Source organism: Melopsittacus undulatus, chromosome 4 (assembly GCF_012275295.1).
Source record: "Melopsittacus undulatus isolate bMelUnd1 chromosome 4, bMelUnd1.mat.Z, whole genome shotgun sequence".
Lineage (NCBI taxonomy): Eukaryota > Metazoa > Chordata > Aves > Psittaciformes > Psittaculidae > Melopsittacus > Melopsittacus undulatus.
Genome location: NC_047530.1, coordinates 10,982,661 through 11,010,632, shown reverse-complemented (window position 1 = coordinate 11,010,632; position 27,972 = coordinate 10,982,661). Strand labels below are relative to the sequence as shown.

Sequence of the window (27,972 nt, the reverse complement as noted above, 5' to 3'; positions counted from 1 at the left end):
AAACCAAGTCAAAACATGTCAGATGTATTTATTCATTAACCATCTATTACTAGACCTAGGGCGCTGTGCCGTGGCTTCTAGTGAAGGAGAGCAGGGGTGACTTCCCCATCCCAGCACCTTCCATGCTCTTCCAGTGACAACCTTTCTCCACTACAGACACCAGCACAATAAAAGAACAGGCGATGGTGTGGAGTGTTTCCACATTAACAGCAGTCCATCTGTCCTAGCAGCTGATGGAGCTTCATGCACGCACAGGAATCATAACTTTAGCTTTCTGCCTCCAAAAGTTCTTCTAAAGTCTTCTTGATGTGTGGTGACTGAGCTGCAGCACAAGTTAAGAGACGTGGTCCCATCTGTGCAAAAAGTGCTTTTGACAGTTTTGCTGTGGCTGTCCGAATGTTCCCTCCAGTCCCAGGCAAAGAGCCACTGTTCGTCATGTTTCCCAGAAGGTGCCAAAGGACAACTAGAACTTTCTGCTCCACACTCTTAGGCTTCCGTGGGTATAACTCCCTCACAATATCTGCAAGAAAGACAGCAGGTCATCAGTGGGTGTTGGAAGACTATCTTTAAAGATGTGATGCCCTGATCTGAGAAGTGTTTAAAATCACTTTATGTCAAATCATCTTTGCAAGCACTAATGAAGGAATGCTCACTACTCAAGACCTTCTCTGTTGCAACACCATCAGCACTCTGATAAAAAATACCAGCTTTGCCTACAAACACCCCTTTTAGCCTCTCTCAGGAGTTCACACAGTTGTAATTGTTGTACTTGATAATTACAGTTTTCCATTCTTAAAACTGAAACAATAACTTTTTTCAGGTTTGGTTCTTTTTTGGTTTTACGGTGTTGTTATTTTGGTTGGTTGGTTGGGTTTTTTTTAGGTTAGGTTTATCATAGGGACCTGTATTTCTCACAGAGCGCTGTGTAACATCTCATATTTTATGATTTCCCCTCTGTCTACGAAATACTCAGTAGGTTTTTGAGTTTAAGAAACAAAGTAGCCTTATACTATAAATACCTGCAAGCTGAAGCATTTTCTACTTAGACAATTGCATCAGGAATTAAGTGTTTCGTTTGCAATTGTTTGTCTTTTTGCTAGAAAGGACTCCTCTGATATACAGTACAAACTACTCCCAAAAATACCAGCAAGAGATGAGCTGTTTAAAAGCTGACTTCACATATAGAAAGCAGAAATTTAGGAATATTTCAAGAACAGACTGTCCATTATCTTTTGTTCAATTTCACAGCTACTACATCCAGAACTACTCTGAAACTAAGCCAAATATACCATTTGATTCAAGCCTATTTCCCATAAAGATATCTCTTGTTCACTTAAAACAGCAAAAGGAAATTCAGCACTTCTGCTAGTAGTAATCCCCAATATTAAAATGTGTATATAAGTTTTAATCCAAATTTGCCTTCAATTTTTGAGTAAACTTGTTCTTAAGCTTTAGGAACATGACTATTCTGAAGTCTGCCATCTTTGTGGTGACTGCAGCTCAGCTTGTGTCCTTTATGGCTCAAAGCCAGTACGTATTACTAAAAGCCTTAAAAGGAGAACAAGAGCAATTGTGAAAAGCAAAAAAGGTATAGAAGAAATTCAGGAGTTAGTAGGAGCCAGCCTTAGATAACAGTGTATTTTCTGTGCTGGGAAACCCCAGAAAAAGCAGATGCTCATTCTTCAAGGCCAGACTGGACAGGGCTTTGAGCAACCTGGTCTAGTGGAAGGTGTCCCTGCCCATGGGTTATGTGGGAACTAGGTGATCTTTAAGGTCCCTTTCAACCCAGTGTGATTCTATGATTCCTAGTAAGCTTAAGTGGATGTGAGTACTGCTCCTCAGTCAGCTCCATGCCTCCTGCCCTACACAGGAAGAGGTGCTTGCTGACCAGGCAGAGGGCAGCGTCTGGTTACCCAAGTCTTTATACAGAACATCCCACTCTGATACTGACATGGTGAAACACATTACAAAACAAACCTCATTCTTCTCTCTGATTCCATACTAAATTATAAGCTTAAGGTATTTATAAATATCTTCCAGGTATTTACACATCTTCCATCTGACTCCATAATAATAAGCTATGGTTTGATCAGCAATAACTCCAGTTTGCACTGGAATGGGGGGAAATTTGACAACCACTACATCATTAATGCCCACAATCTACTGTGACAGAAGGGAAGATATATAACCATCACCATCCCACAATGAATTTGCCTAATAAGAATAGTACACAAATAAACATCCAAAGTAAAACATCACTTTACCAGCAAGCTTTTCTGTTATGTCTTGTTTGGCTTTTCCATTTAGAAACTGGGCTTTTGTGCAAAATGGCTGAAGGAGCAAGTAGTTGTCTAAATGCAGAGAACAAAACATGTTACAAGTGTTAAACAGAAAGTGAAACAGTCTAGTCATAAACACAATTTTCAAAAACGTAAATAACAACCTTAATTATATCAACTTCAAAAACCACAGTGATAGATTTAAAGGCATAAAAGCATAAAATCAATCTTTTAACAAGTCCTAACTCCTAGAATCTGGTAGAGCATAGCATATTCTTTTACTGAAAACACTGAGATTCTGCTCCAAAGCTGAAACAGTTGAGGAAGGAAAATGGTCATGGCATACACAAATCAGCAAGAATCTAGTTCCTTGACCTCTTGGGAGATAAAGCAGTGTGACAATGTTCTGGATAATGAAACACAGAATCACAAGAAATGCTTGAAGCGGGTGAAGGACCTCTGGAGATCATCTGATCCAACCACCTGCTCAAGCGAAACCTCTGCAGCTGGTTGCCCAGGACTGTGTCCAGGCAGCTTTTGAACATCTCCAAGGATGGAGACTCCACAGCCACCCTGGGCAACCTGTGCCAGTGCTCTGTCACCCTCACAGCCAAAACCATCTGCTATGGAAAAAGAAAAAAACAGCAAGCTGTATTTCTGTATTGGATCAGCAAAATACTGAGATGACCTGTATGGTGTAGAAAGTGCGAGAATAAAGCCAGTGATTCATTACACAGTGAAATGATTGGGTGGAAACCTGGAAAGAACAATTCTTTAAATTTAGAATTTAATACAATTAAAACTCTTTAAAATTAAGAGAGAGTAAATTACTGACCTAGGTGTTGACACAGAGCCTGAATAACATTTTTGGCAGCTGCATAAATCCCTGGGTTTCTGGAATTCAGGTTGTTGTCAACCACGGCGGGAATTAACATGTTGATCACAGGTGATAAATTGTCTTTCAGCAACGGAATTATCTGGTGCATCGTCTCCAAAGCAATCCGATTTACTTTGCCATTTAAGTCATTTAAGCGACAGTTGAAAGCATCAAAAATCTGGAAAAGGACCCAAACGGTATTCATCAGAATTAACAATTCATGTTTGAGGTAGATACTGCATCTCCTGCTTTATTGTTATACTTTGATTGTCCATCTTAGCAAAAGATAGCTCTGATATGCAAATACCTGAGATATTTTTTGAGCAAGTAAAGCAACATTTGATAACTTTATACTGTGTATTATTCAACTGTGCCTCACCTTATCTGAATTCACATCATTCCTGTACAATGTAAAGAAGGCAAACTAGCCATCTGTAACTTTCAGTATGACTAACATTTTCTGAAAGCAAGTATTTTTAGCAAGACACAGCTGTATTTAGTCGAAAGTATGTTTTAAAGATTTCAAAACCATTCCTATTTACGATACTGTGAAGTTCCACAGCAAAGATGCTATACGGTTAGAAGACAATCCTGGTTTTCCTTTCATTGTATCTATCTCTAGTTTACAACTCTTGGACCTCACCATACTATTTTTCCCCTACAGAACCTCCTTTCCTATTACAAAGGATATTTCCTGTAAGCTTTATCATAACAAAGACCTTTCCTCACATTCTCCTGGGCAAAGCAAGCAGGCAGAATTTGCAGCTGTGTTTCAGACAGTTTTTCAGAACTTGATTAATCCTTGCTGCTCTTTCTGTAAGCTGTTCCAGTATTTTGATATTTTCTCAGCCATGGCATGAAAACTTGCCTGCAGTATTCCAGGAATAAAGAGTGCTATCTCTAAGTGAAAACTTCCAACTTCTTTGTCCTATTTACTTCCTTTACTACCTTTGTAGCTTGCACAGCTCATCCTGGAGCACATCTCACCTATTCCTCACTGTTTTCCTGTTAATCAGACATTCTTATTGAATGAGTGTGCAAAGATTTTTATCAGAAAACATCTTTAAAGACCCTTGAAATAAAATACTTTCATACGGTTACCTTCACGATGTTTGCAACAACAAAGCCTTGGTTATGCTCTGCATCAAGTAACAACTGCTTAATGCCACGTATTCGATCACGGAAGTCCTTTGCGGTCAATAAACCTGTAATGTCTTTAACATATTCTTCATTTTCTAGTAAATTACGGGGAGCTGTTTTTCTTTTGACTTCATAGGCTTCTGTAGTCTCTCTGTTGGAAAGGAAGAAGTTACTTAGTGAACGCATAAGCACGCTGAAATAGGAGTTTTAACCTCAAAAATCTCAGTGTTTTCAGTAAAAAGTTAATCCTCTATGAGATTCAGGAGTTAGGGCTTGTTAGAAGTGCATATTTTTATGGGTTTATGCCTTTAAATCTATCACTGTGTTTTCTGAATATACGATAAGTAAGGTTCTTATTTATGTTTTTGAATATTGTGTCTATTACTAGACTGTTTCATTTTCTGTTTAACAATTTTAATGTTTTGTTCCCTGCATTTAGACAACTAAAAAGCAACACAGTATCATCTAAAACCTTCAGCATCCCCAGTTAGGATCTAAATACTTGCTGTCCAGGAAAGTGCAGAGATAATCTGCATTGTGGTTACCATTAGACATGTCTTTTTCTATAGATTCTGAACAGCAGTATCTTTAACTGATGATAACATGGACCTACTATGAAATCCAAGTGGTTTGTCCACTGTGTGCATAGGCAGTCAATAGGCAAATTAACTTCAAAGTGCAAAAAGCTATTTTAATGTTACCAATTACCCCATTTAAAAGAGCGTACCTGGGACATGTCAAGTTTTTCCATTTCCTGAAGGTATGTTTACTTTTCACAACCCTGTTGTGAATGCTTCTGTGCTCTCTGCTTGCAGTGAGGCTACTATCCTAGAGTGTAAGTTACTAGCAAGGTAAAACAGTGAAGATGATTACCTGTCAGTGATGTTGATAGTATCTCTCAAACATCCAACGCTACGAGTATGGGAATGTCTTCCTTTTGCTGAGGGTGTATCTAATGGCAGCCCACCCAAACCCTGTACAGAGGTAAATTGTTAATTAACACGGCTAGAGAAAAAAAAAAAAAAGCTACAAAAAGCAGCAAAATACATCTTGTTCAGTGTATCTGCAAGCAGTAAAATCATGCAGAGGGCAGCTAAAAAGCAGCACCTTGCCATGCTGCAGTTACTTGATTACCTGGCTTGCTCTGAATGCTCTGCCCTCCTTCACTGTAGGTTCATTGTCTACCCCGAACTACCACTAGTACTCATTTACATTTCTCAGCTGTTAAACAAGGGCTTTTCCACATACCTTTTCACGTAGTTGGGCAACATGTTTCCTAATATAAGGCAAGTCCTTGGTCAACACATACTTCTCAATTGTTTTGTCAAAATCAGGATGAGTCATCATACTGAAGAGCATCTTTTGACCATAATACCTGAAGAGCAACAGACCACAACATCTACAGCTGTAAACGCAGTTTTGCTTTGTATCACTGTTGATAATTATAGATGTGTATTTCCAAAATACTAAAGTACAGATAGATTTCTACCTATAGATATAGACACACATTTCATTCTCCCACAAAAAAACTGTGCTCAAGAATCGCTATTTAATCAGCAACTAAGCAAATTAATGAGAACAATCTTCCATTTCAGATGTCTTTAAATAGGATGGTCAAGCTTTATCAGTCAGACAGCATGGATCGCAGTGCCAGCAATCCCTCTGTGTCCTGCATCTCATCTGTGTCCAACAGAGTGTGTTCTTTGAGTCCCTGTACCATGTGTGCTTGCAGCCCAGAAAGCCAACCATATGCTGGGGTGCATCACCAGCAACATGGCCAGCAGGCCGTGAGAAGGGATTCATCCCCTCTACTCCACTCTGGTGAAACACCACTTGCAGCACTGCATCCAGCACTAGGGCTCCCAACATAAGGAGGGCATGGGCCTGTCAGAGCGAGACCAGAAGAGGCCAAGGAACATGCTCTGAGGGCTGAAGCACCTCTCTTATGGAGACAGGCTGAGAGAGCTGGAGTTGTTCAGCCTGGAGAAGAGAAAGCTCTGAGGAGACCTTACAGCAGCTTCTAGTACCTAAAGTGATTGGTGAGAAAGCTGAAGAGGGGCTTTTGACAAGGACTTGAAGTGACAGGACAAGGGGGAATGGCTTTAAAATGAAAGAGTGTGGGTTTAGATTAGATGTTAGGAAGAAGTTCTTCACTGTAAGGATGGTGAGGCACTGGCACAGGTTGCTCAGAGAAGCTGTGGGTGCCCCATCCCCGGCAGTGTTCAAGGCCAGGTTGGACGGGGCTTGGAGCAACTTGGTCTAGTGGAAAGTGTCCCTGCCCATGGCAGGGAGGTGGAATTACATTATCTTTAAGGTCCCTTCCAACCCAAACCATTCCATGATGCTGTGGGACTCTATGATTCAGCCACCTGGAATGTGCTTATCTTAACTATTAAACTTACTAACCTTGTTTGTTGTGAACTATCCTGTGTAAACCTGACTATTGCAGGGAAAAGCCTATCAGCGACAACTTTGATTTTAGACAGAATCCGGTCCAGGCCCATATGTTCTACAGTGTCTGAGAGGTGCCGAGCTGTGCAGCTTCTCACAGCTGAATTCAGGTGGCTAAAGAAAACACAGCTGCTTAGTAAAAACTCCTCATAGGAGTTAAACATCAATATTAATGTGCTCTACCAAATAGATTATACAAGTTTTCTTTTCTTTTTTCATCTTCAGCATAATCTGCAAGTACTATACTGGTGAAATGCAGATCCTTATTCTGGTCATATGGAGACGTGGAGCACAGGCAACTTTATTAGAAAGCGTAATCCATTTGATTAAATTTCATTTCATTCACTTAAAATCTCAAACACCTATGCTGATGAAAATGAGAGAAGAGCTGGAATTAAGTCTCAAATTTGTGTAGCAAACTAACCTTTTATGTAAGTTCTTCTATACCTACTGATCCCACATTTCAGGGTACACAATTCTGCAAATTCAAACTTCTCCAATTTTATTTTTATCTTTGGATTAAAAACTCTACTTTGAGGTCAGTTTCATTGCACAGTCAACGAGACATTTGTATGCTGCATCGGGAGATACAGGTTTGAAGGAGAGCTAAGGCATAGAATTGACTTCAAAGCCACATCAGTTGCTCCCAGCTTTTCAGTGTGACATGGAAGTCCAGCACTCTTCCTGAATAACTGTGTTCCCATTTCACCAAGATTTCATTTTCTCTGGCTCCACAAATTACCATGGCCTTACTGGATATAAAACTATCACTAGATTATACTGCACAAAGCAGCTTCGGTTTGCACAAAGACGACTAACTGAGTCTATTCCAACTGCAAATTGTGGCAGTTCAGAAGACACCCCACGCTGCAAAATCTCTCTGGTAGTGTAGCAGCTCCCATGATGAGCTCCCTGCTAACGCAGCCATCCTCTAAGCTCCTGCTGTGCTACCAAGATTAAGACTAGCTTAAGACTAGTTTTGGCTCATGCTTAGTACTTGCAGTTACGTCTATATAGCAGCCACATGCCTCAGGAGAAGGGAAACAGTAACAGACTTAACTCCTGCTGCATGCACCAAATGGAAAACAAGAACCACGAGGTGGAAAGCCCTCACTCCGCAGAAGCAAACAAGCCCCCGTACCCCATGAATGCCTGCTGCTCACGCAGAATAGTTTGAAATCTTTTGGCATCCATGTAAGACCTTAGAATTAAACTCAGTTCATACAGGTAAGAAACACGGTTTTAAAATTTCTGAAATACAATCGTTTTGAGATCAGTCTCTGAATCATGCTCTTGGATCAAGCACCTCATTCTAGAGGTGATTTTACAGCAACAGTCTTGTATCTTTAGAGCAAAAATTGCCCAATTTAGAAAATATCTTTTGTGCAATTGCAGTTGTGTCCAACAGAACTTTTCCACCTCCTACTGAAAACACATAATTTTTCTCCCAAATTTCCACTTTGAAAGGTAATTCTCACATTCACTGTTACAGCCTCTAGAGGCAACAGCTCTGAATGTGCTGCATGGGCTTTGTTGCTCATACGGCCAGAGTATTGTGAGGCCAACACTAGAAAAACTGTAACTCACAGTGCTAGGTAGGCCATCCACTGATGTGTTACACATTAAAGACATACTGTACTCCATGATTTAGACACTGCTTTGCCTGAAGTCTTCTTAGCTGTGAAGAATTTAATCCCTGCTTTAACATGCTGTATTTGGGCTCACTGATCAGATAAATTTGATGCCCTAGATATCTGAGTTCACAAATTGGATGGGTCAAACCCTTATAAGTCTAGAAAATTCCTAAGGATAGTTCAGTGTATTTGAATCTGCCACTGAAAACGGGGAGATCAGATGTAGCCTATTATGATCATAAGTACTGCTTGTCCAAGGATTTCTGAAGATAAGATGAAAGTACATGAACAGACCACTTTATATGACTTCTGAACTAAAGCAGTGTGCAGTAACTGCCTGCTGCTCTTAAATTCACCAAAAAATCTAAATCAACCATACATGCAGGCATGATTGATAAATAATTTAAGTCCTGAGGCTGCTATTTGCCTCTCAGTTTGAAGTTCAGGTAATTGCAGTATGGTTCCCACTGGCTTTCAGGAGACAGAATCAACATACCCCACAACAACCAGCTTCACAGGAAACAAAACAGGAAACAAAACATTTTGAATCAAGGCTAAGTCTTAGATTATCTGCACAGCTACAGATCTTAAGGATTGATTCATAACGTGGCATCTGAAATACTTAATGGAAGAGAGGAGAACTGTAGCCTATTACATGTCATCTAAGTCATGACAGAGAGATAAAAGATCAAGTACAAGTAGCTATATATATATATATCTAACATACTGGAATACATGATTAAGTGGATATATGAGGATATAAAAGAGAAAGAACAAGATACTTTACAGGGAAAGTGAAAGAAAGGAAGTCAACTTCTACTACAGACTGAGGCAAGCTAGAGGTCAAAATCAAAGCATGCAACAGGAAACAGGGGCTTGTGTTTCAGGTACTGAAGAAAAGAATGGCCACTACCACTGTAAAGGAAATTAAAATGCAGACAAAAAGACTATTAACCAGTTAAGGGCAGAGAACAGGAAATCAACCAAGACAGCTGCAGCTAAAGAATTGTAAGTTATAAATTGTCTTTCTGAATAAAAATTAGTGCTGAAAACTGAAAAGACAGTCATTTTTTCTGCAGAGCAAATGAAGAAAGAGAATGCTATGTGAGCTTTACTAGGCAAAGCAATATAGCAGTTTCCTAAGCAGTACACTAAAGGCAAATAAAATTACTTAGGTGTTGCAAAATTACAAGAAAATGTAGCAAGCTCCAAAAATCAACAGCTAACTTTTAACATAATGTATAGAAAGAGTAGGTTGGGGATCTACATTTAATTCTACACCAACAAACATTGCCCTGGGTAGAAGTTTTGTAGAGCTGACTTACTATATTTTCAAATTTCTGCCTATTCTATTTTCATTTTTCTTTTAAGACTCTATTAGGTAAACTTAACCTATTCACAAGTTATTTCTATATAAAGTCTATAAGAATTACCTTTGCCCTCCATCTATAAGAGCACAAAGTGCACGTGCTGGAGTCACATTATTAACCATAGCCTTCAGTGCTTTGTCTACCTCTTCCCTTATAAATGTGTTGGATTCACCAGCTTTGTGCAAAAGGATTTTGACTGTATAATCTAGTTCTTGATCCATGCTCTTTTTCAGGTAGGTGAACAAATCCCCTAAACAGATCACAGCAGCTCGAGAAACACCTGAGCGTAAATTCTTGACCTGCACACAGGAAACACCCAAACAAACAATGAATAATGTTTATAAAATATACTTTAAAATAAATAAAACTTAATGTTTCCCTTTGTAATTTTTGACATTAAAGCAACTGAGAAATATATGTCTAACTTGATGCACAATGTGTGAGAATTAAAATACATACACATGAAAAACATTATTATCTAAATATTTTTAGTCTTTTAGGAAATCAGGTCAAGTGTTGGTATCTGAAGTATGACCTCCTTTGCTGAACACAAACTCATCCTTACCAGATTTCAGCTTGTCTGAGAGCTATACAAAACATACACACACACAGTCAGTCAAATACTCTGATAGTAAAGTATAACCTCTTGAGCCACAGCAATGCTTGTTTCATGTAGCTTTGCAGTCAGAATAGTCGCATGGTAGGCAGACAAACATCTAACGAAGTTCAGACCTTCCATTTTCTTCTCCCTATGTAAAAAAACAAACAAAAATAATTCAAATGCAATTAAGTAACTCGATTTGCATTTTTAATAAAAATATTAAACCCTAGAATTCCAAGAAACAAAATGGCAAGCAAATCAGATTGTAAAATTAAACAATGGCATATCATGTACAAAATTCTTTCAACGTGAGTCTTTTAATGCAGTAGCAGGATTATTTTAGCATATGAGTCTCTCCATTCTTTCCTACAGTTCTGTTCACAGCTTGCATTAGTGGCAATTGAAGCATTAGTTTCCTTCCCTGAGTTGAAAAGGTAGCAGCACTGTAGCCCCATTTCACCAGTCACAGCCCACTGAAGCCTTATATTCTAGAGGAAGTGACAGAAGATATTGATGGGGGCCCTCTCCTGATCAATGCTTAAACTTACACAGGTCCACAAGCCTCTGAAAGCTTATCTATCAAGCCTCAATTTAGAATAGCCACAGTTTCATCTAGGTTTAGACTGAAAAAAAAGCTTTTTTTCTTTTTTTCTCATAGATGACTTGCAATCCTTCTCACTACTTTTTATGTTATGTCCTTTTTGCCGTTTTATTTTGGGGTTTTTGTTTGTTTGTTTTTAAAGTTATCAAAATAAACGCCTTCTACATTACATCCAGGTTGCAGGCAGATGTTTACACCTACCAGTCATCTGCAGCTAGAAGTGTCAAGGCTTCTGTCAGTGCCGTTTCCGGCTTTGAGAAGGGCAACAGTTCCGATGTGTTCATTAATCCTGTGACTGATGGCCTCCTTTCTTTACAGTATTCTTGTGCCCTAACAGAAATTTCATCTGGGAAGTCAAGAAGCACAAGAAATCATTAGCATAATATGAAAACACTAATTCATTCCAAGGAAGAAAATATAAGAAGTTTGAGATATAGACTGCTGCTACTAAGGGACCAGGTTTCCAAAAGGACAGCTTTCCTAGTTACAACCTTGATCACTCACTCAGTTCATTCATGCGAATTAGTTTTTTTTCAAACAGTCACCACTTTAAAGAGTGACAAACACAAAAACAGTGGATTGCCTAGTGCAGAACTAAATGCACACGTTGATGAATTCAAATCCCTTTCACCACCACCCCAAAATTACTAACCTTCTACAGCACCTCAGGGCTGTCTGTTGTACAAATAACTCATAATAAACCCAAGTGTACTTTGGAACTGCCCTACTCCACAAGTCCAAATATTTTAATAGTATTTAGTTAACTTAAACAGCTTACTAGATTGTAGAAAGGCTGGACATTTTGCCTTCTTGAAGCTGGATGTTATTTTTAATGAAGGATTCAAGGCCACATTTTCTAATGACAAGGATACATTTCTTGATGTTAATATATCCCCACAGAGATTTAACTCTAGAAAATAGTAGGAAATGTCTAAACTACAACAACAACTAACCGGAAGAAACAAACAAACAAAACAAAAATACCCACAAGTATTCCCAGTCCTAATTTGTCTTCTGAAATTTTTCTTAACTAGTCTTTCAAATATTTCCCATAAGCACTTTATTCTCCACCATTTGCTTTATAAGGCTGACAACAAATGACTAAGGAGTAAACTACAGTGTAAAATTAATTCTAGCAATACCCTATTCACACTAAACAGTCGCAATTGTTTTGTAGTTATCACAGAATTTTCGTGTCCATTTCAGCAGCATTGAAAAGTGTGTTATTCAAGACAAACACTAATTCTCACTTTCTGCTGTCTTTATCTCTGGTTCATTCGGTTCAAGGTTTTCCCCAGGTTTTTGATCCTTTCCTCCAAGGTCTTTGACAACCTGATATTCTTTATGATTGTATTCCTTTTCTTTTCTTCCATTCCGCTTCATCTTATCCTGGGCACATTTTGACAACGCAACTCTATTCTGAAAAAAATTAATTCACCCATTATAATATGCAATATAGCGCACAAATTACTCAATAACTTACCCAGTTGTTTATATTGTCTAAGGTAAGCATGGAAAATTATTATTTTCACCCTTATTCTACAGAGCAAAAGGAAATCATTCACACAGATATTAAATCCAAGCCCCAAAAGCGCTGACTGCATGCCTTTTGCACAGTAAATGGTCCTACAAGCACTTTAGGCACTGGGAGCTGCTCTAAGGTCTCCCCAGATCTTTCTCTTCTCCAGGCTAAAGAACTGCAGCTCTCTCAGCCTGTCTCTATAGCAGAGATGCTCCAGCTTTGTGGAGAGCATCCTTTGTGGCCTCATCCGGACTTGCTCCAACAGGGCCGTGTCCTTCTTACATTGGGGTCCCTGAAGTCACAATAGTGAGAACAGAAGCTGTATAAAGGCCCACAGTTTTGCACTGGTACTACAGTAACTGAAAAAATTACGACTTCAGCTCTGAAAAAAGCAAGGGAAACTAAGATGTCTGGAACATGGGAAGTGTGCTTCCACATCAGTTTTTATTGCTTTATCTAGCGTCTATCAGACACCCAATGGTATCTCACAGAAATCTGCTTACTGGTGACAGTGTCACAAAACTTAAGTCAGAAACATTACTTTTCTGGCTATCGATTGGAAAAAAAAAAAACTCCACAATTTATATGCTGTACATATTTAAACTAACCTCTTCCTGGTCCACTTCCTCACCATCCACAGTTAACTCTGAAAGATCAGCTGCTGCAAGCTTCCCATCTGCTTTATTCAGCCTCATGTCCTTGCACTCTTCCTTTCTCCAGCTTTGTCAAATTTAATTCAACCTTATCTGGCAGCAGGCGGGGAATGGGAGGGATGGGTTTTGTCCCATTCAGGGGCCTGCAGGGGGCTGGCTGCCTCACCAGGATGGGTTTCAGCTGCAGAGGAGCACGTTTCTCCTGCAAATTCTCCCCTGGAGGAGACACAAGCAGAAGTCAGTCCTTTGCAGGGGTGGGCAGGATTACAGCACACACCAGAATAAACTTGATGTGTCATTTCTATATTACACCAGAAAACACCCTTTACAATGAGCTGAGCGTTAAAGAAAAGAAAAAAACCCACACAATTTAATTTACTATTATAAATACATTTCAACAACATCTTGTTTGGTACCTTTAAAAAGTAGTTGCCTTCCTTAATTAAGAAAAAAGAATAGTGCCCTGACAAACTGTCCTGTAAGCTGCTGTAATGACAATAAAGTTACTGCAAAGAAACAGGAAAAAAAACCCAAATGAAATGCGTATGGACAACATACACAAAATCAGCAAGTGATGAGCACACAAGCTATTTTTAATCTAATACTAGATTGCCTTTAGTAAGTATTTGAAAGAAAAAAGCTAAATTGGTAAAGCAACTGTAATTAAATCAAAGCTATTTCAGGTTAAGCAAAATCTACACGAGGTCTTCAAAGACAGTAAATCAGACCATGAACAGCAGTCTCTGCCACTAGCTGTCAGCATAAATTGGGAGGAAATCTGCACAGGTTCTACTTATTAGAGACATAGTTGTTTGTCAGCAGGTTTTATAGAGCTCTTCTGAGTGCGGAGAATTCCATATTTCCATTTCCAAATGCAAATAAAGAGGCAAGAAGGCCAAATGCAAGTGAAGTAATATTCTTCTTGCATAGGTACTGCGTAGTGCTTTCTTGAAAAGCACTAGATTTGAAGGTTTGTTTTTATCTCAGTTTGAAGAAAAACCTTTCCCGGATTACAATAAAAAGATAGAGCTGTAGCATATTATGCTTTATGACAAGGCTTGAAGACTTGACTTTTTATGAGAAGCCTCCAGTGATGTGGCTAGACTAATGAGCCTATCAAGCTCTCATGCTTTTAATTGCAATTGGGGCGTTTCATAATTCCCCATTTACCTGCCACTGTCGGTTTTCTGACCACTTGAGGTCACTCAGAATGAAAGGTGAGATGTTTTCCCGTTATGTTGCCAACCTTCCTACCTGTATTGTCTCCTGACTTTTGACTGAGAAGCTGTTTCTGTGAGCTAGGCTTAAGCAGTCCTTCAAAGCTTTTAAGAAGCCAGGAATTGAGAACTTCATGGTATTACCTTGTGACTTCCTTGGAGAGTCAGCTGGGGAGGAGACGTGTTTTGGGCTGTTCCTGGGTGATGACAGAGGGCAAGTTGGCAGAGTGAAGGTGCCCTGGCTTGCATTAGGACCTTGGAAGGGCACTGTATTCTCTGCTTGATTGCAAAAACTTCTCTGGGTCTTGCTGGAAAAATTTAGGCTGGTACAACCTAAGCAAAGAAAAAGAAAATAGTACTTGTGGCAATTAGCCTCTTTGACAGCTCTTGTAATAAAAGAACACACCATCTTCACAGTCCAAAACTGAAGGTCAGCATCCTACCCACACAAACAAACAAATCTGCTACCTTTATTTTGCAAATTGCATTGTCCCCCAAGACATCAATTTCCTTTTTTGCATTTGATCAAACGAGTTTACGAACTAAGCTGTTTCCCAGTCATGTTTTAATGAACTAGATTCTGAAAACAAATTATGCAAGAGGATTGAACAGTTCTGTTGCTTGCTGCTCCACATCCTGAGGCTGCATTGCATAAAATTTGCAACCATCACTCTCAAAACTCAGTGATACAAGAGTACAAATAAAGCACAAATGTTATAAATCCTACTCCCTTAAAAAAAAAAACAAACCATAAATTTCTTTTTTTTCCCCCCCCAAAAACAGTAGATCAACAATAGAAAGATAAGCGTAGATGTGGAACTATACCATTTTAAGTGTTTCCCATAAAAAGCAGACACATGTTCCCCCACATGCACTTAAGCTTTTAACTATGCAAGTGAAAATGAGGACAAGTTTTAACAAAGTTCCTGATGGCCTCTGGCAGGATCACTGTATGCTAGGCCACCTCAGCAGTCTTGTTGAGAGAACAGCCCTGCAAACAATTCCACTGGCATAACCAGAAGAATGGTAAAGCATAACCTGGGAATGAGAGCAAGTGACAACGTGAGTCACACTCAGAGAGCCTGCTAGTCATCTGTGTCACTCCAAAGCAAATCACTCAATTGTGCTTTTAGTTACAGCACAAAAAAAAATCTCTTCATAAATCAGACCGCTACAAGCTCTCTGTCTCCTGCTCCTGCTGCTTTCCAAAGCTACAGCATCCCAGTGCTCTCCAGATACCCCAAGGCAGCCAAACTAAGACAGCCAAATCAGCTGTGGGTTGTATTACTGAAGAAAGGCTCAGTTAATAGTAATATGTGGCATAAAAACTGTTTGCGGAGATACAAATCAGCAAGTGTGGGCAAAGTACCTGCCAGTCTTCTGAAGACCAAGGCTAAGAGAACATTAACTACAGTTAGAGAGGCAAAAAACAAGGAAGAAATTTCTCCTTTCTTCCCATAGGAACAAAAAACAGTGTCTAGAGTCCACCAGTGGCTAGCAGCAAATGAAGTTCCTACATATCTTCCACCAAGACTGTCAGATCTACTCCCTGTACAACACATCTGGACTGCTCAAAGCATCTTTGTCCATAGATTTGGTATCATTACCATCTATTCATAGACTCACAGAATCAAGTGTGGTTTGGATTGGAAGAGACCTTAAAGCTCACCTAGTTTCAGCCCCGTGCCATATGCAGGGACACCTGCCACTAGAGCAGTCTCAACTCCCTAGTCTCACTTTTGTAGCTAGTAGCAAAACCCACCTAACACAGCAGCATCCTGGGTTTGTGTCTAGTGAAAACTATAGAGAGACGACCACAGATTAAAAGAATTAAAAGCTTTGCATGCACCAACACAGTGTCTCTGCAGCACACCAAGCTCATTTTCCCGTACCTGCTGTGCTCAGCAGACAGGAGTACCCTGTGCCTCATCCTGCACAAGTTTCTGCTGAGAAACCCTGCCTGCCCCCACACCTCAGAGGGGACCAATGGGGGTATATTAACCAGGGCAAGGCTCAGCCTTGACCCCTGCTGTTAAACAGTTGGGACTGATCTGACCTATAACAGTAACAGAACTCTAAAAATCAATTCTTCAAAAAAAAAATCCAATTCTGTTACAGTGCCACCTTCTGCCCAGCACCCTGACATAGGCAGATACCAGAGGTGTGAGTTGCAAATTAAAACCACAAATGAAAAGCACTGCACAGGAGGGAGGCACAATTTGTCTGAATAGGGATGGAACAACGTTCTAGCAATAGGTTGTTTTTTTTCCTTAAGGCAGCATAGAAATAGAGACTTTTCCAAAGTAACATGCACTGACTTATGTGATACAGTTAGAACTCATATACCTTTGTCTTGCTGACAGTTACTTAATCCTAAAAATTGTAGATCAGATTCTACACTACCACTCTTTCCACGTGTCTGTGTGTATCCAAGTTTTCCACATTTCCCTGATATTTGCGGCTGATGAGAGCCCACAGGACCTTTCAAAAGAAAAACACAAGTAACTAAATAGATACTTAATATATGGTACTCAACAAAAAAAATAGTCAATAATATTTAATAATGCATTAAGACTTCATCTAAATTTCAGTGTAAAATACAACTGTTTTTAAAGTACTGAACTCAAGAGTTTCTAAGCAACCTCGTAATAGTGTTCATAAGCACAGACTGGAAAAATGGCTGGCCATTCTTCCAGGATACTTTTCCAACTGAGAATTGCAGGGGTCAAAAGAAAAATCCTGAACAATGCTCCCCCCTAAGACAACACCTTAAAACCCCAAAACACAAAGAGTTTCTTTAGACTTCACTCACAGCGTAACAGTGAGCAAACTTGGCATGCCACACATGTCCATGCCCCTCAGAAAAAGCTGAGAAATGCAACCTCCTGCCAAGTGAAGAGAGTAAGTCAGGCCCGGTCTCGCCCAGTCCTTTCACACGCCTCTTGGCCATTAAAATACAAAACACTGAGCCCGCACTTCTAGTGTAAATTAAGTGGAACGCTATACTGACAGTCTTCTACAGAACTGCTTTTTTAAAACCATGATACAGTCCTTTAAAACAATCTTTAGAGCTCACTCTAAAAATTCTGGGCCTCCTTACCTGCAATTCATATTGAATTTTATAGTGTGAAAGAACATTGGCTGCATTACTCTGTTGCTGACCTACACGGTACTTCTTTTTCCTAATTTTGCAAATACTGCAGCAAGCTCAGGCCTTCTGTAGTTAGGGAGACAAAAAAAAGGAAGGCCTTTTGTTCCCCTAACCACACTATTTCTTTTTGTATTTGCCATCTGCAAAAACCCTGATCTATAAACTCTTTTGGATCTATCTAAACTAGTGGAAATCTGTGTGTGTACAGCAAGACTGGAAGAGAACAGTCTAACTTTTGAGATGGCATACACTTCTCCCGGAGCACAGATGAGACCACTGCTGCTTGCTCCATTTGGAGGCATAAGCCCTGTGCCTGGTACTCAACTCTTCATAGTAAATGAAAATAAATAACAAAACAAATAATAAACAAATGATAAGTCATGCTCATGAAGCTACAAATTTATACACAGCTTCTTCTAAATCTGTTTTGCAAATGGCAGATCGAACACATTTCTGTGTTAATACTTACCAGCACAGACAGAAGAATGCTCTGAGTTAAAATCTATGCTATTCTGAATGAAATTCCCTGAAGTTCTTTTTCTACTAAAATGTAACTCATCACTGACTGGTACTCCTTGAGAGGGCCTTAACTCTGGAAAATGAAGTAAATCACTGGATGTAGGGAACTGCAGGAAAAAGGAAAATTAAAAAAAAAAAAGCATTCATGTGTGTGAAATGAATGTAGAAACCTTTTCTGTATGAGCAGCAGACTGACCCACATAACTTTGTCATTGAGACCCCACCACAGCCCAGACGAGTCTCTCTTTACAATAAAGCTACACAAACCGCTGTCAATATGTGCAGGAAGACAGAATCGATGGAAAATAAAGGGGTTTCTTCCCTATAACTTAGACAATGAAAAGCAGGAGAGTGTGCACATGAGCCTTATCTGTCACCCACAGAAGCCAGTAGGATGCATGTATATATTTGCAGAGAAAGCACAATGAACAAAAGAGCAAGAAGCCAAAAAGGTTTCTACAGAAAACCAAAGCAGACATCAAGAATGGTGCCACTGGGACAGAGCAGAAGCTCTCAGCTCCAGCTTTCCCAAGCCTCCTGTGCATTTATTGCCTGTGCACTGCAACAGCAGGTGGACAGGAACTGCAAAATGCACTGAAATGACAGCCCATGGACAGAAACCACTTGGGCGCAGGCACATGCTCTAGCAGCCTTGTTCCACAGCTCCCTGAAATGTTGGCTGCAAGGATGGCATGAGAATGAGGAGGAGAGGAGAGCTGCCCTCATTGCCCTGGGCACTGATCAGGGCTGGGACATCCCTGTGTGCCTTCCACCTCATCCTCTCACAGCGACCTTGAGGCGGGCAACTGCCTAAACCCAAAGCGCTACTCGAGTTTAAGAAATAACCTAATTCTCTTTTCCAGCGTTAAACAGTCGTGTCCAACCCTTTATTGCAAGATTGGTGACATAAGATGTGAAGCCTTGCACTGCTGTGAAACTAAGCATTAGGTTTGCTGCAGTGTGGCCAGGTCAGCAGTTCAAAAAATCAGATCTCTCACACAAAAGAGACATGTTGGAATTTTTTAAAATCATAAAAGTTAGCACTGAGCACCATGGTTCTTCAATGCAAACTGCCAAGACTTCTTTTGTTAATAAGAGGCAGTTGATTTTTAAATGCAAAACGTTTGGATGAAAGTTTTCTCAGCTATGCAATAGCTTCTGTATTTTAAGCATTTTATAGCTGGTTTCTATGTCTTACTGTAATACAGGTTGACACTACTCACACAGAGGAGGAAAAAAAAACCCAACAACAAAAACTGGTAGAGAACTATACTAGACGTCACTTATAAAAATTAAACATTAACATTCTGGATTATGTACATTAGCTACGTAAGCATCTAAATAGCAGCTATTTGAGGCATGAAAACAGCATGCTTCAGATTTAGTCTAAAAGCTGTATCTAGTCATATCAGTATCTTATAATGAGAACCTGTTATAGGTGAAGTCTGAATAACGTAAACACTTAGCAAAGAAAAGTTAATGTTTTAAATAAAGGCTTATTGCTTTCTGATTTAATTAGTAAAAATCAGTAATTTAAATCATTTCCAGGCTATGTTAACTCTGGTCTCCCCTTTTACAGACAAGGCTCCACACAGAGGCCAAAAGAGAAGACTGAACAGAAATGGAAATATTTATGCAGTATTGGAAAGAACAGCATCACCTGAATGAAGTCTGAAAAACTCCTTTCCTCAATATACTGGTTGTGTGAGTAGAGAATTTGTAGTCTAGCACATACACAGTACATTCATTTATAAAACTATGTATTTTTTTTCATTTCACTGAAGATCTGAGTTCACGGTAAAGATGGATTCTCAATCTGAGAACTTCACAAAAAATCTTGCAGTATGAAAGTGCAGTTCTCCATTAGTCTGCAATTCAATTATCTCTCAATTCTCAGCCCTGCCCACACAATGCAATTTGTGTTTGACAACACAAGGAGGAACCAGTCAGTGGCAAACTCCACACATACAGGGTCCAGCCAGCCCTGAGGTCTGCTAAATGTTCCATGCACCAGGATAAAGCTCATGGTCATTTAACAGTGTCTTGAAAGTTAAATGATAGGGTCAAATAAACAGCAGCTAAATGTTCTAATTTAATATCATGATGGGATTTAATTTAATACTGTAACAGTGTTTCAGAAAAGCGTCACAAAATAAAGCACAGACTAGAACTTGAAGCAGCACACTCAGATGAGTAGCATGATTATGAGCAAACACTAACTGTATCTAAATCATTGTAACATTTACTTTGTTACGTGGTATCTGAAAAATAGAATTCTTTATGGTTATGGAATATAGACATAAACCTAAGAATTTCAACAAAACCTCTAAGTCCCTTCCAAGCAGAAAAGATTCACAATGCCTTAGCAAGATACACATACAAGCCAAGAGAAAACTCCACATTGCTCAGACGAGACTCCTCTTGAAAACAAACTTCACAATTCAAACTTTTAAACTACATATTTCTAATTCTCCTCCCTCCAAGATTGGCCCCCTGTAAAAACAAAAAACCCCTAAACTTGCATATGGTACATATCAGCAGTAAATAAATCAGTGAAGCAGCAACGTGCCTGTATTCCCATTTAGTGCTTTAAAAACCCAACCACTCCCAAAGGGATAGCTGCTCATGGCTGTGCTGAGTGCCAAGGTATACAGCTACATGGACACTGCCTCTTGAATGAAACAGCTTCCCTGTTCCTGGGAGGGGTTCTGTGGTTAACAAAAATGGCAAAAATGTTGTCTTTGCTTGCAAAAATGCATGTCCCAATTTACTGCTGCACACTGCATTTCACAGGCTCCAAGTTCAGCAGACAGGATTAAAGTCATCCCCGTAACAAGTCAAAAGTCTCAAGTCTAAAGCTTTTCAAGCAAATCCACCAAAATGCTTAAAAGCCTAAAACTTCACATAAAATCTTCCTCCCTGAAAGCCAGCACTAATGCAGGACCAGACTTTTTAATCAGGCATCAAGGATTAGACTCCGAGTATTTGCAGACAACTGCTTAAAGTACAAGGCAGCAAGGGAGAATTTAAGGAACCTTGATACAGAATGGATCAGTCTGAATCCCATTTTTAGTGGAAGATGGCACAAGGAGTCCAGCAGGTATGAAATGATTTAGTAAGACTGGCACAGGGAATATGAAGCTTTGCAAAGAGTAAGAAACAAGTTCCGGTGGCTATACAGCAAGAAAAATGGCTTCAATTACAGCAGCTGTACCAGTTAACACTAGGCAGTGCTGGCTTTCTATCACCTGAGTGACACCAGTTTTACTTTACAAATGAGAAAAAAAGAACAGCGGGTTCCAGGTTAATACAAGTCAGGATAAAAGATGAGATGAAAACTCAGCGTTCTGCTTCTGCCATCAGCCGGCTAGAAAACGCCATTTTCAACCTAAGTACCTTTCACTCCACTACTAAATGTTACTTGTACAAATTCCTTACACCCCATTTCTCCATACAGACAAAACCAGATCTGCAGAAGAAGCAAATTACACAATGCTGACATGATTGCACAGCTTTGCTCAGTTGTTCCAATGCCAGCTACAGGAATAAAAACTGTCTGCTTTCTTGTATGCAAATTCTAGTTACAGCGGTTATAAATTCACTAAACACAGGTACGCAGGCTGGTGGCAAATAAAAGCAAACCCAAACTGTCAGATTTTTTACTGACGTAGATGACAGAACCTGGCAAAGGGATTTCTTGAAAGGTTTCAGGTTCATTTAAATCCCAATAGTACCACCAATGTCAGAAAATATTTGAATCTAGTTACCAAAAGAACTACTAACTTGGTTACCAAAGCACAGCCCTTGTAAGACACCCATCACTGACAAACGCTCTGTTCTTACATTCCCTTCACAGCTGAGCAGAGGCATCTGGTGCCACCACAAAAGGTGCTCCTGATCAAAACACACTACCAAGGAGAGAGCAGCAACAGAACCAATATAGAATCATATATCTCCAAAATACTCTCCCAGCCTCCAGAAAAAAACACAGCTGAAATCCCACTTCAGCTTGCAGTGAAAGGAAGCTTTATCAGACCGACAAGGCCAACCTCCATGTCCCTTTAATTCTTTTTATCACTGTGGAAAAGAGAGAGCATTTGTTTCCTAAAACTAATCTCACAGATCATTTGAACGCTCACTAAGGTCTTTGTAAAGTCCAGCTAATAAGTTCTCTGGTTATCAGATCAGTATGTAAATGGAGAAGAATCCCACACATATTGCCAAGTAGGGCAGTTTTGGGAAATTGCATATAGTTAGTGGATGCTTCATAACAGTTTAAAATATCATTAGAATGTTCAAAAGCTTTTGCTTCCCTCCAGAGTGCAGGGGGAAGATGCACTAGTTTTGACAGCGGGTACAGGGATCCACAGTGTACATATTTCACAGGGGACAGGATACTAGTTGTCAGAAATAAGACCCGCAGATCTAATAAAGACTGTTCTAAATGCTATATACCCCACAAGTGCCACATTTTGGTAAGTGCATCTCAAGGCAGAGCACTGCTGAGCTATGCCACTGGTGCTGGCTCCCTTTCCAGCAAACCTCCAGGCCTGCATGACTTATTCCAAGTTAGCCATAGTACCGGGGCAAAGAAGCTCCTCAGGTGACCAAACAGCCTTCTCCAGGCCTTTGATGGCCCTCTGGCTCTGAAAGAGACAGCTGGAGGCACTAGTTTCCTGAGAAAGGCCCTACAGCGTTTACCTGTCAGTCATGTTTTCTTCTCCCATTGCAAGCAGGGAGAAGACTTCTTTCTGAGCGCAGAAGGGCAGCCCCTGGAAGTTGAGGCGGTGGCAGAGCAAGCACCTCCTACTCCAGAGTTTCTCATCAGGTTATTTATAAGGTTGAACATAGCTACAGTCTCATGCAGATATAACAAATAAAGAGGAACTCTGCGCTGGCACCTCTGGTGTCCAGTTCACCATCAATACCACCACTGCTCGAGGTGGCAGCCACATGTGTCACCACAGTCACAAATGGACTTTGGGCTATGCAGAAACTTACCATGCAGGATGGACTCGCAACCCTTGGCTGTGTTTGTCAGTGTCAAATTGCCCTTTTGAATCCTGCATCAAAGCTGGGAACTATCAGTTTGCAGATAGGCACAAAACAAAATCACTTTCAAAGGACTTCAGGGATTACAGAGAAATATTTCATTTAACTTCTCTGACAGAAGCTGCATTTAGACAAACCTTTCCCAGAATCACAGAATCCCAAGGGTTGGAAGGGACCTCAAAAGATCATCTAGTCCAATCCGCCTGCAAGAGCAGGGTAACCTAGAGTACATCACAGAGGAACTTGTCCAGGCGGGCCTTGAATATCTCCAATGTAGGAGATTCCACAACCCCCCTGGGCAACCTGTTCCAGTGCTCTGTCACTCTCACAGTAAAGAAGTTCTTCCTGATGTTAACATGGAACCACCTATGCTCCAGTTTACACCCATTGCCCCTTGTCCTACCACTGGATATCACTGAAGAAGCCCTAGCTCCATCATCCTGACTCCCACCCTTTACATATCTGTAAACACTGATGAGGTCACCCCTCAGTCTCCTCCAAGCTAAAGAGACCCAGCTCCCTCAGCCTCTCCTCATAAGGGAGATGTTCCACTCCCTTCATCATCTTTGGGGCTCTGCGCTGGACTCTTTCAAGCAATTCCCTGTCCTTCTTGAACTGAGGGGCCCAGAACTGGACACAATTATGTGCTTTAACTACAGTACATTTTTAGTACACATTAACTTACACATGTTCTACTTCACAACATATCTGATCAGGGAAGGCTAGACATGGCCTTGGACAATCACTGTGGAATGGGACCCTAAAAATACTAGTAGAAAAAAAACTTTAAACATTAAGCTAATTTCATGCATCCTTTCAGACACAGAATGGCTCCAAAAGTTAATTTTTAAGCAAATTAATTTCAAAGGAATGCCTGAAATAATTATTAATTGTTTACATTTACAGGAACAAGTTGAACACTCAAATTTTATGCATGATTTACCTTTCTCAAAATAGTTCTCAAGAGATACAGGGCTAACTTACTTTCCCTCCCCCTGTTTTAACTGCTAAATGCCCCAAGGAAAAGAGCTTTATTTCTAGAGCTTACAGCAACTTCTTCCAGTTAAGAAGGAATATCTTCAAGTACAGAAAACACTGTACGAATTGTCCTAGCGTGTCTTAAGTGAAAACACAGTTCACTTACTGGCATTGCAGATACAGACATGCCACACGATAAAAGCAGTTTCATGGCACAGATGTAACAAAACAAGCACCGTCAAGAAGCCAGCAAACACTAGCAAAAATCACAAAGCCAAATAAAAATATGTCCCTTGCCCTGGAGAGTTGTATAATCTGTTCAGACAGATGTAAGAATAAGGTAAGAAAAATGATCAGGATGCGAGGACAGGGCAACAAAGCTGTCAACCTGCAGCAATCCGCAAACATTTCAGTACTTAAACCACCACGTTGTTTAAATTTCCTTTACAGGAAATGTGGAACTAGCCCCTAGGACTCAAAGTCTCAAAACCAGAGAAGCTGTGGCTGTCCCATCCCTGGTAGTGTTCCAAGGCCAGTTGGAGAGGTCTTGGAGCAACCTTGTCTAGTGGAAGATGTCCCTGTCCATAGCAAGGGGGTTGGAACTGGATGTGCTGTAAAGTCCTTTCCAACCCAAACCATCCTGTGATTCTATGATATAATAAAAAAATCTTTTATCATATTAGTACCAAGGGTGTTCCCTAGTAAACAGAGTACCTCATCATCACTGACTTGAAGCCATGAGTATGTAGTCACTTCCCCATGTCAAATCTAAGTTCATATCGTTTCTAAATGCACTTTACATACAAAGCAAAATAGAAACCATAAATTAATTGCTTTCTCTCCCTGTTTTCAAGGTTGGAAACTTCCAGCACTCCCTACAATTTACAGGGATAAATACATATTAATAACTATTATTTCTACAAGTTGCATTAGTTAATACTGAAAAGCTGTTTCAAAAAGAAAAACCTTCTCACTCTAGAGATGTTTTCTAGCTAACTTGTTCTCCAGACCCTATTTGCATTGTAGATGGCCCCAGAGAACTTAATTGCCTGATTCTTCAACTGAAGGAGATACAGATGACTTTCGCAGTTTGAATAAAGGCAATATATACACCAAAGGAGGACAAGAGTATGTGTGCATACATGAACTTCAAGGTTTTTACACTACAATAGTGTTAACTCACATTTCTTTATATTAAGAAAGTTTATTAACAGCTAGCCTTCACAAAGTAGCACTGTTTGAGACCTCAACCAACACAGAAACGAGTTACTAAGCAACTAAGAATGAAGTTCCAAATATGTAAACGTGGTAGTGAGGAATTCCGTTCTGCACAGCTTTCAATCTTATAAAAAGATCTACTCACTTAAACTCACTCACTGGAGATCAAGTTATGATAAATGAAACCTGTCCAGTTAAAAAAAACAAAATCAAAAACAGAAACAAAAACCAACAAACGACACAACAGAAAACCCGCCACACACAGACGCACTACCAGACATTACAACGCACGTATGGTATCCAAAACAGATGTCACAGAACAGAAAGCCAGAGTAAAAAGGTTCCTCCCCTTCGCAGCTGCTGCTATGGTCAGTGATAAAAAAATCAAAGCTCAGCTCAACAAGAACTGCTATTTCAGCCTGACCTACATTCTTCCTAGTTAAATCAGACTGAGAAACAACAGGCATTTGGCAGTTCTCTGGTTTTGTTTCAGGTCTGGATGCTGCCAGGAAGCACTGGCCCCACCAGGCTCCAGAGCTCCGCCTTCAAAGCCGAAGTTGAATTGTCAGTTTTCCTCCCAACAGCTTTTGCATTTAGGAAAGGTTTTGCAGTCAGGAGCCTTCAAATGCAAATATACAGACAGAAGATCTAAAATAGCTTCCCTGCTCCTATACTCACTCCCTGGGTTTTAACTGGCCATTGTCAGCAACAAGTCACTATAGTTAGATGCAAGGAGTGCCTCAGGAAGTCCAGTTAACTTCAGAAAAAGACTTTTTTTTTCTACGTGAAAAGTTATCTGATTTGTACTAGTTTTAAATACAACATAAGGAGTTCTCAAACCTTCCCAGACTGATGTATGTATAAAGATATTCGCACATAAAATATTAGAGCCATACCTGTCAGTTAATTAACTTTTGGCAATTTTCGTATTTCCTTTTGAAACACGTCTTAGGACACACAAGTCCAGTGAGGTATAGGTACATACCTGCTCCACACCCTTTGCTACAGGCATCTTGACTCCTGAACCAACTTCCTTGTCTTCAGCATGCTTGTTTTCCCAAGGCAGTTTGTTTTCAATTTTATATGTACTCAAGACTTTTCTTGAATGTGCTACTTGATTGGCACCCGCACTGTGAGAACTGGAATTCTGCAGAGCATCAACCTTCACCTCATACCCGCAGTAGCTGTGTGCGCTCCGAGTCCTGTCACACATCAAGAGCCAGTCTGTATCTGCTCCTGGGGGTAAACAGGACTCCCTGTTATGACAAGATGATGGCAAGGGCACAGCATACTCCACAAACCCTTGGTCAGTAAGCTTTGGCAAAATCTTCCTGGCCAGCCTAGCTTGCACTGCATGCATCAAACCATCCCCATTGTCTTTCAGTTCCACAGCATCCACCGCCTTGAAGAGAAGGGTGGTTTTGCCTGGGCCCATGGCAGACGCCAGCACAGCAAAAGCTTCCATGGCAGCATGCCGGACCCTGTGCTTGTTGTCCACCAGTGCTGGAGCCAGCTCAAACGCCAGCTTGCCCAGATCCAGCTCTTCACTTGGATAAGTGAGGAGGGCCACAATGCACATGTTGATCACCTCCTCACGGACTTTGGAGTTCTTGTGCTGCCGGTACTCCTGCTGCAGCAGCAAGTCCAGCACCTGCTGAGGACCCACTGCCTTCATGAGCCACCGGAGTAGGCGCCTGTAACCCTGCCGAACGGCCAGCTTGCTGTCCCCCAGGACTTTAGTAACAGCAGAGAACAGAGGCGTCAGGAAGTCCTTGACCCGGTTGTCCAGGCGCAGAGCCAGCAGACAGATCACCTCCAATGCTCCCAGCACCACCTTGAAGTTGAAGTCACTGAGGAGAGTGCAGAGAAGGCCGATGAACCCCAGGATGCTGGGGGCAGGCACGGAGGTCACCACGACCTGGCTGGCATCTTCAACCACCCTCTTCAGCTCCTCCACCGCTTGTGTACGGTTCCTGTAGTCCTCCTGATCCAGCAGGCGAGCGTGCAGTTCCGGCGCCAGCAGCCCGAACTTGAGGCCGGTGCCGCCGGGCTGAGAGGAGGGCAGCGGCGCCGTGCCCTCATCAACCGGCTGCTGACTGCCGGTGGGTGGCAAAGGCTCAGCTCCAGGCTCTTCCTCCCGCCTCCCGCGGGACACGGGGCCATCCAGCTGAGGGGCCAGGCTGCGGTACAGCTCACCGGCATCGCGGCAGTCAGTAGGGAAGCAGTCGCTCCCGCGGCGCCGCTCGCGTAGGGCTTTTCGACACAGCACCGGCCGCAGCCCCCACGGCAGCTCCACGGCGGCGGCGGCGGCGGCAGCAGCACTCCCCTCACCCGCCCTCACGGTGCGCTCGCGGCCGAGTCTTGGCGGGATCCCAGGGTCTGGGGGCACCTCCATATCGCGGGTGCACGGCGGCAGCATAACGGCCGCGACCATGCGCGGCACAGCACTAAGCCATCCCGGCAACCCCGCACGCTACAGCGCTGCCGTCGCTAAGAGACGGCCCGCACCGCGCCCGCGCGGGGGAAATTTCGGCGGAGGGCTGGCACACTCCTCACCACAGCCTCACCCCCACCCCGTCGCCGGCGCTGCGGAAAACGTGTGCGCCGCTGCAGAAGTCGAGAGCCGTGGAGTGGAGCCGTCGGTCGGTGACAGGCTGCGCCGCTGGCGCTACTGAAGCAGGGCCACCGTTCCCCCCACCTCTGCGACGT

General features: G+C 41.3%; 1 protein-coding gene across 1 annotated transcript; it reads right to left on the bottom strand.

Annotated features, from left to right (window-relative positions):
• Nucleotides 1–8: 8 nt before the first annotated feature.
• LOC115945906 (TOG array regulator of axonemal microtubules protein 1-like) lies at nucleotides 9–27,972 on the bottom strand. The gene is given in 17 exon segments (XM_034061783.1): nucleotides 9–520; nucleotides 2,265–2,351; nucleotides 3,115–3,334; nucleotides 4,258–4,447; nucleotides 5,170–5,270; nucleotides 5,545–5,671; nucleotides 6,703–6,861; nucleotides 9,815–10,050; nucleotides 10,395–10,500; nucleotides 11,155–11,299; nucleotides 12,204–12,372; nucleotides 13,084–13,193; nucleotides 13,195–13,344; nucleotides 14,490–14,678; nucleotides 16,692–16,826; nucleotides 17,966–18,122; nucleotides 26,249–27,972. Coding segments are annotated over 17 exon segments (3,984 nt in total). The 5' UTR covers nucleotides 27,698–27,972; the 3' UTR covers nucleotides 9–266.